The sequence below is a fragment of the Oreochromis niloticus genome, linkage group LG13, assembly GCF_001858045.2.
Source record: "Oreochromis niloticus isolate F11D_XX linkage group LG13, O_niloticus_UMD_NMBU, whole genome shotgun sequence".
NCBI classification, from domain to species: Eukaryota; Metazoa; Chordata; class Actinopteri; order Cichliformes; family Cichlidae; genus Oreochromis; species Oreochromis niloticus.
The window spans coordinates 26,028,387-26,036,361 of record NC_031978.2 but is presented as its reverse complement, the minus strand read 5'-3'; the positions used below and the strand labels follow the sequence as shown (position 1 = coordinate 26,036,361).

Here is a 7,975-nt window from a genome sequence, read left to right as displayed (position 1 = left end):
AGGTTTGCCTGAAGGTTGTAAGATTGTATTTTACAGCCTCGTCTCTCTCTGTACACTCTGGCTGATAGACAGTGTGGCTCTAGATGTCAGCCCCCCCCCTTTTACTCGGAACAGCTGATTTATGTCTAGTCCTGGACACTTGTGCTCTTTGACTGGAATGCAAAGAATTTCAAAGACCCCCTCCTCTGCCTGTCCCATCCTCGTGCAAACAAATGGAGCAGGCGCCTGGCTGGGCAGATGAAAGCCCACCAGTGCTCCCACAGCGGGGCAGGGAGGGAGAATGTAAGGAATGGAAGAGGCAAGACGAGAGATCCATTCGGTTCAGTCAGCCTGCCTGTTTCTTTCTTGGATTTTCAGGCTTGATTTATCAGTTGACCTTTATTTTAAGATAAAGAAGACGTAAGAAGCTGTACTACAACAGATCTACTCACATTACAGCTGTTCTTTTCTGTTATAATGTGTCACATACCCGGACAGGTCGCCAGCCTGTTGCAACCATCCATACTCACGTTCACATCTATGACCAATTCTGAATCACCAATTAACCTAAACCCATCCATGTCTTTGGGTTGTGGAAGTGGATACTCCACAAATAAAAGGCCTGTATTTGAACTCTGGACCTCCTTGCTGTGAGGCAACCCTGCCTGTCTTTAATTTACCCGGTAACTTCAATTTACAGTAAGGGATTGCTCAATGGGGATGAACTACCTTGTAATAAAATAAAACTATATATTTATAGAAGGCCCCAGTAAATGTATACTCCTCTGAGCTCAGTGTTTTGTGTCATAATTATAAAGGTTCATATAATTTTGCCTAATGATGCTGAATCTAATTGCACCGCATGTGGTTTCTAATTAGTCCATATTTAATTGTTGTTTGTTTTATGGGCATAGCTGTCTTTGCTCACTATGTCATGAGAAATATAATTTTTCTAGAATTGTTTTTTTCTTCTTTTTGATACAAAAGGTTTTGCCAGTACGTCATGAAATCTACCTTATCTAATCATCTTGGGACTCTTATTCCTGGTGTTGCACACATTCCCTGTAAGAAACGATAGCCAGATTACGGGGAAAATGAATTTATTTGTGTTAAAGATTTAAAAACACAAATATGCATAGTGTTTGGTTGTTTGAAATGTGGCAAATGAGTTATGTGACAAACAAAACCGTGCTTTGTTAAACAAACTTGAAGTCACAAAATGCAGTATGTTCTTAGAGAGTGTGAGAATCGAGACTGAGTGTAAAAAAAGGACCTAAAAGCTGTCATATTTTCAACATAAGAGCGTCAATCTATCATGTAGCATTGTTACAGTCATTTAAAATCAAAGACAGATTGCTGTTTTAGCTGTAACTCAAAAAGCACATGCATCTTAAACATGCTACTGGCATGGCAAACAAAACAAAGAAGACTCAACACTCCATAGAAGCTAGAATTTAAGAATACTTAAATGTTTTGACAATAAAAACATAAGCAGCTTTGTCTATTGTAGCTGGTTTTCATCTCAATGATATATCCAGACACCATTTTGATTGCTTTATGAGTCTTTCTCTCCTCATGGCTATATTTTAATAATTCCCATTCTCCTCTTGGGGACACAGTGCAGCTCAAGGCCTGCTCTTTGCTGCAGGTTTATCCATTATGTTGAGCACATCGTCCAGGATGGATGGGCCCAGATCGAGTTCGAGGGAGAGGAATGACCCTGTGATCTGGGCTAGGGAATCCTGCGATGTGCTCTTCTGTTTGGTAAACTCAAACTCGAAATCACAAATGCGGCCATCTTCCACCCCACTGTCTCTGTCCACCCACTCTCCATTGTACTTGGAAAGCTCCTGCTTAAAACCAATTGTAATGTCATCGTTAAAGTGTCCGTAACCGTTGCAGTTACCGTTGCCGATGAGACTCCCGCTCCCATCATAGCTCTTGCCCTGGAAGTCTCCTTTCCCGCTCAAGCTGTCAAAGCTGCTTGTGTTGCTGTTCAAGCTTCCATTAGCTTTACAGATGCTGTTGCTGTGACCGTTGATATAATAGGATGATGGATTGTCAAATCTGCTTTCACTCTTGTTTATTTTGTTAGCTTTGGCAACCTCCTTAGAAGGGGACTTATCTGTGTTCTCAAGCAGATCCAACAGCACGTCAGGCTTTGACTGGAAATCTGTGGAGGGTGATGAGGGCTCATTGTTGAAGATGTTCATGGAGCGCAACAGAGCATCCATCTGCAGGATCTCTACATCTTCAGCTGTGTCAGATTTCGTGGAAGGTGCCGGTCCCATGATGTCCTCCAATGGCTCTGGTTGCATGGAGAACACGGCAGAAGAGATCACTGGAAGGGTTAGGGCCTGGCAGCCACCGATAGCTGGGAGGGAGATTGCGTTCTTGAGTACTGGTGAGGGAGTCTCGACGAAGGAAGCGTCGCCTGTGCTGTTCGCTCGCAGAAACTCGCTCTGGACGCTGTATTGCGGGTGGACGTCTCTTTTTCCTGGTAGGAGCTCATACTGTCCCTGGAGGAAGGACATGTCTCCGAAGGCATCTCTTTCCCCGCCCTTGCCAATGTGGATGGTGTGGCGAAAATCCCCGAGAGGTGGACTGATCATATCAGGTGACAAAATATCTCTCAGGCGACACTTTTTTCCCTTCTTATTATTGGTGGGTTTAAGATATATAGGTGCCTTCGCTGGCATGGCTGTCTCTAAAGAGGAAATCTCAGATATGCAGGTTAGAACAGTTGGAAGTCCTCTATAAGTTCTTGATGTTGCAGTTCCCCCAGGGGAGAAGCTCAAGTTACATTCTCAGTTGCACACCTCCGCACAGGACTCCAAAAATGATCGCAGCATTGATCAGCAACTGGCTTTGCAAGCAGGGCTGGTGATGTTCAGCAATATAGAAAGGTCGAATGGGCGCTTTCCTGAAATCAGAGACAAAAGCAGAATGTGTCAGCATTTCTCTAAAACTTGAACTCAGCAATGAAAGGAAGTTGTTTGATGGGAACTGCAGCTGATACAAAACCTCTACTCGAGAAAAAGAAGTCAACACTGGTCCCAGAAATAAACTCTAATACTGAATACTACAAGAAAATAAGATCCTCATCCGCACTTTGCATCTAGCAAGCTAGCACAAAGACGAGGAGGGCTGGGTCTCGAGGCTTTTTTACTCCTCTATTTCCACACGTGAGCCAGCTTTGGCCTCCGCAGATCTGGACGTGCTAATGTGGAACAGCTGGACCGCAGATTGAGAGAGAAGAGGCAAAGGAAGGCTTTAGAAGGATAAGAGCCGGACGGTCTGTTTTTAGGAGCGAGCTACTGCTCAGACACGCACAGAGTGATAGGAGAAGGTGGAGACCCAGAAGAGGGAGTGGGGGGCGATGAAGGGGCTTAGGGGGGATTGTGTGAATGAGGGAGAGAGCGAGGGATTACACTGTAAGTGGATGTTAAGAAAGAAGATGGTGAATTGATTTGGCTTTGATGAGCCAGGGGGTTGGCTCTGATTAATAAGTGGGAGATAGCAGCTAGGTTGCAGTACATCAGACTGAGTAGAAAATATTAAAGAGATTTTGGATTGGTTACAAAGTGCCTGATTGCATGCCGCCGTCTCGAGAATATCACCACGTTGCCTATTGTGTAGTTTGGTGTAAAAAGAACATTTGAAATGATGCAGGAACCAAAGAGAAAGGGAAAGGAGTATAAAGGAAGGGTGCGTGGGTGATGAGGGGGTGGGAGGGAGCACCAGTGAGAAGAGAGCTTGCCCATTTATAGACATATTTACTTATGAGAGGTCTGTCAGCAGTGACTGTCTGACAGAGAGCACCGCTGCACAAAAGTGCCTGGGCGGTCAAGTCCACCCCCACTAAAAAAAGAGAGAGAGAGAAAAAAAAGAAACGTCTCACTGACAAAACATCCACATTCCTGCTGCAACCGACGCATACAGACACCCTGCAACAGCCTTATCAGAGCCACTTTAAGTAGGCTGTGTTTATTCAGGAGGCAAATCAGCATGCAGCCAGAGAGACAGACACTTGCTGTGAATTTGAATCCAAACTGCAGCCTGGAAATCACCCGTTTTGACCATGACTTCCTGTGTCTCCAACCTGTTTTGCTGAACTGGTGCGGCATCAAAATCTTTCCACTACATCTTTATTAAAGTGTACAAGATTTGGAGTACAAGATGAAATCTTCTCACTGTAGAAGCTGTAATTGCGAGACAAATATATCTATCATCATTCGCAAAACACTGGTGAGCTATACATAGCTATGACATGTGTGAGTGTGTTAAATGGCAGCTCTGCTCTCTGAGGGTTCTTGTCTTATTTGAGTGCCGGTGTGAGAGTGAGTGTTTGCGCGAGGTGCCTGAGATAGCATTTTTGAATGCATGCCATGTGTGCAAAGAGCGTGTTTGTTTGCTAATAGTGAGGGGGAGAAAGGGAAGGACGAGAGGGGAGGGAGTAGAGGATGTGCCGCAGTATTTAATGGGGGTGTCAGTGTAGGGGGAGCATGGCAAAATCCTGTACTTGTTTAGCTCAGGCATTTCTCATACTGTATCTTGTTTTCTTCCTTTTCTCTTTTTTCCAGTTTTTTTTAAAGCATCTCTCCTCTGTTCTTTCTGACCTTGACAGCTGATGCTCACTGCAGTGGGAAACTGGGCTCGGGTAGGAAGCAGAACAAATAGAGCACCAAGCCAAAAGGCTTCCTGTGCACTCCAAGTGCACAGCACATCCATATCTGTTATACATTTTTTTTTACTGCTCTTCCCAAGAGTAGGAGGTCACAGCTGCACTCCTGGATGAAAAACTTCCTCTCATACATCCTTATTGATTATCGCACAGTTCTGATTAAATTATTCCAAATGCCTGGCTGTGCTATTCTCTGGACAGCCCGTGCATTACAGCAGATGATGATGTCGGCCGAAATCAATAGTATGGACAGAAATGGTCTAGCCACAGAGCAGATCAACACTTGCAACTCTCACAAGGAGACATCTGCTTTACATTCTAGCCAAGGTCAACACTTGTGGCCTGTAAGAAGTCAGCTGGTACGGTGAAAGCCTGAAGGTCTGACCTTCACATCAGTCATCCTGCTGGTGGCTCAGTTGGCTTATACGGCAAATATGATTGGAATTTCAAAGGCCACCAGCAAAGTATGAGGAAAACAATGTCCTCATGTTGGTCTTTCAAGTATTGGTTGCCTGTGCATGCCTGTGGAAACTCTGTATGGACGTTAACTTAATGAGAAATTGACTAATTTACTATTGATTTGTGTGTATGTGGGGAATCATAGCAATGGTAGGCTAAGCTTGTGTTGGCCCTAGTGGTAATCAATCAATTGCAGCTCCTCAGGGTGTTCCAGGATGGACCCTCATGGCCTCCTAACCTAATGAATCCATTTGTGTCTCTGCAGGCTGTTAATAGTTGAGCAGGTATATTCTAGTGTATCTCACAGCCAAGTCTAGATTTGCACCCTCATTTTGGAGCTACTCCAAAAACAGGCTGCAAGGCAAGCATGTGCTGAGAGGTCTGACAACCTTCTGGCGCCACTGCTGCAGAATGCCGACCGGAGCATTTCCACTGCCCAGGAAGTGAGGCTACGATGCCACCTTCCTTTCAGAATAGCTTGCCCCAGCAGCCGGTCATTCAGCTGCTGGATAAAACGACTGTGTCATTGGGTCAGCAACAGCTATCTGTCTGGGCATGAAGTGATCTGGAGCCACTCCAGCCTCTTTAAGATTAGAGCTTTGCCTCATCAGTTCAAGCGCGGAGGCTTAGATACAAACAAGGGGGCAGCAGAAGGAGCGAGGTGATGAAAGTCTGAGTGTGAGGGCAGATAAATATGGGGTTGGCATCTGGTAATTAAACTAACGGCTCGTGATTTGTCTGGTTATTTCTGGACATCTAAAAGTCGCGTGCAGTATAACTGGGCCAGTATATTTAGAGAGGCTGTGTAACTTTACTGTGGCCTAAATAAATGCTACAGTTTGATGACACTTTAGGGTTCACCGGTGCTCTAAAACTAAGCGGGTGCAGCTGCTTAAAATATGACTGGTATATGACTTCACCTGTTTCTAAAATAGAAACTTGGCATCCCCAAAAATATCCCTCCAGTGATGGGATTACCGTGCTGGCATATCATCAGTGCTGCTGAAAAATAAATAGCATGCTATTAGCAGTTGTAGCTGGTCACAGTTCCTCCCACTGCCTCTACAAAGCAACATCATGGAAGTTTGAAGTCTCCACATACTCCTCTGACATCTAACCATGGCCTTGACTTCTGTTACGTCTTTGAATAGCAGAAAGACCCTCACTTTGGGGCTGTTATAAAAAGCAATGGACATACCACAGAGGGTAATGGTAGCCTTACAGAATAGCCTGAACTCTTTGTTACATAAAAAAAAAACACACCAAAAAAACACCCTCAATTATAGGCAAAGGCCTTACTTTCGAGGGGACTGGTGGTGGTGCTGGGAATCGGCTGAATAGCAGGGTGGAGTATTTGCTCTGCCCCTCTTTTTCACTCCCCTTGTGCCACCCGCAAGCATGGCCAACACTTGCTAGAGTTATCCTTGGCAGAGATGAGCAGGAAAAGTATGAAACATGAAGAGAAAAGAAACACATACTGGCAAAGAAGAGTTTTCCCTTTCTCCTCAATATAACCATAAAAACCTTCTCAAGAATCTGCGTCCCTAGACGGATGAGGGCTAAGCCAGCTCTGCGTTTCACAGGAACATGCCTTAAGCGTGTAGTCGGACTAAAAATGTCTCTCTTGGAAAGCGGCAAGGGTATCATGTTGCGCCGAACAGTTCAGCTCTTGTGTTACATGTATGCCAGACAAATGCTTAACTTACCATGCACGCTTTTACTGTTACCAAGCAATATCTCACTCTGCTCCAGATACTCACTCAGACCCAAAAAGACTCACTTACATGACAGTAGGAGGAAAGAAAAATCCTATTACTGTTCTCCAATTCAGATTACAGTACAGCAAGAGAGTGAGAAATGAAACAAGTTCCTTCTGTCACTCACCTCAGATGTTTTGTCGGGGGAGATCTGGAGTCTCCTTGGTGTTGCTGGGATTCTCCTGAAAGCTGCAGCTCCTGGTTGATATGCGTGCTTGTATGTGTGTGTGTGTGAGAGAGCTCAGCGGCTGCTGTGCTGCTGTGCTGCTCCTGTGGCTTGTTGACACTGCCCTAATGTCTCTGCCTCGAGGCTGCACTTCTGTCGACTGGGACGTCTGCCGGACAGCTGTTTTGGAATTGCTCTCCGATTTCTCACTGAAACAAGTCAAGTCTCCTCCCCTGACTCCCACTGCTTCTTCCTCTCTCTCTCTCTCCTCTCTCTGTCTCTCTCCCTCTAGCAGCACCTGTGCATGTCTGTCCTCTCTCCTCCCCCGAGCTGGGATTTTTTAGGCTGCTCTGCGGTGTTTGAGGATCATCCTTGCTTCCTGTATCTTGGTGGAGTTGCGGCGCTGAGCGAGCACAAGCTCTGGTCTCGCAGTCCCAAAAAAATTAGCACTGCGTGGAGAAGAGCAAATTCCTTAGGGGATGTCTGGCTGTCTCCTTTCTAAATTAGTCCTCCGTGATATACGCTGGGAGTGTGCGTTCCCCTCACTGCTTTTCTGTCTCTCCATATCTGATAAGAACTCCTCTGTTAACATAGCCGGCAGACACGTAGATTGGATTCACGCTGGCTGTCTCCAGAGCCTCTCTATCCTTATCTGTCTATCACATGTGCACACCCATACTCTCCAATTTTTTCTCTCAAGCTGAAAGCCTGCACTCCAGTGCCTTTTTTAATTTTTTGTTATGTTGTGCATAGACATTTTGAAAAAAAAATTGCAGCAGGCTGAGGCAACGCCGTGTGACTGAACTAATTACTGCAGAGTGCTGCAACACTGCAGCACGTGCAGGGTACATTTACAGTCAGACTTACAGGAAGCACAAGGACGGCTCTTTTTCCCTACAAAGGTTTTAAATGTGCATAGACAGAGACATG

At 45.3% G+C, this 7,975-nt stretch overlaps 1 protein-coding gene across 1 annotated transcript; it reads right to left on the bottom strand.

Annotated features, from left to right (window-relative positions):
- Positions 1-1,062: 1,062 nt before the first annotated feature.
- On the bottom strand, positions 1,063-7,705 carry cdc42ep3 (CDC42 effector protein (Rho GTPase binding) 3). Its single transcript, XM_005473797.4, has 2 exons — positions 7,007-7,705; positions 1,063-2,902 (listed from the first exon to the last, which is right to left on the bottom strand). Exon 2 carries the CDS (start codon positions 2,676-2,678, stop codon positions 1,605-1,607), a length of 1,074 nt encoding a protein of 357 aa, XP_005473854.1. The 5' UTR covers positions 2,679-2,902; positions 7,007-7,705; the 3' UTR covers positions 1,063-1,604.
- Between the last annotated feature and the right edge of the window lie 270 nt (positions 7,706-7,975).

What these genes read in the sequence shown, in the direction of transcription:
- cdc42ep3 (XM_005473797.4), bottom strand. Translation starts at nt 2,678, where the DNA reads ATGCCAGCGAAGGCACCTATATATCTTAAACCCACCAATAATAAGAAG.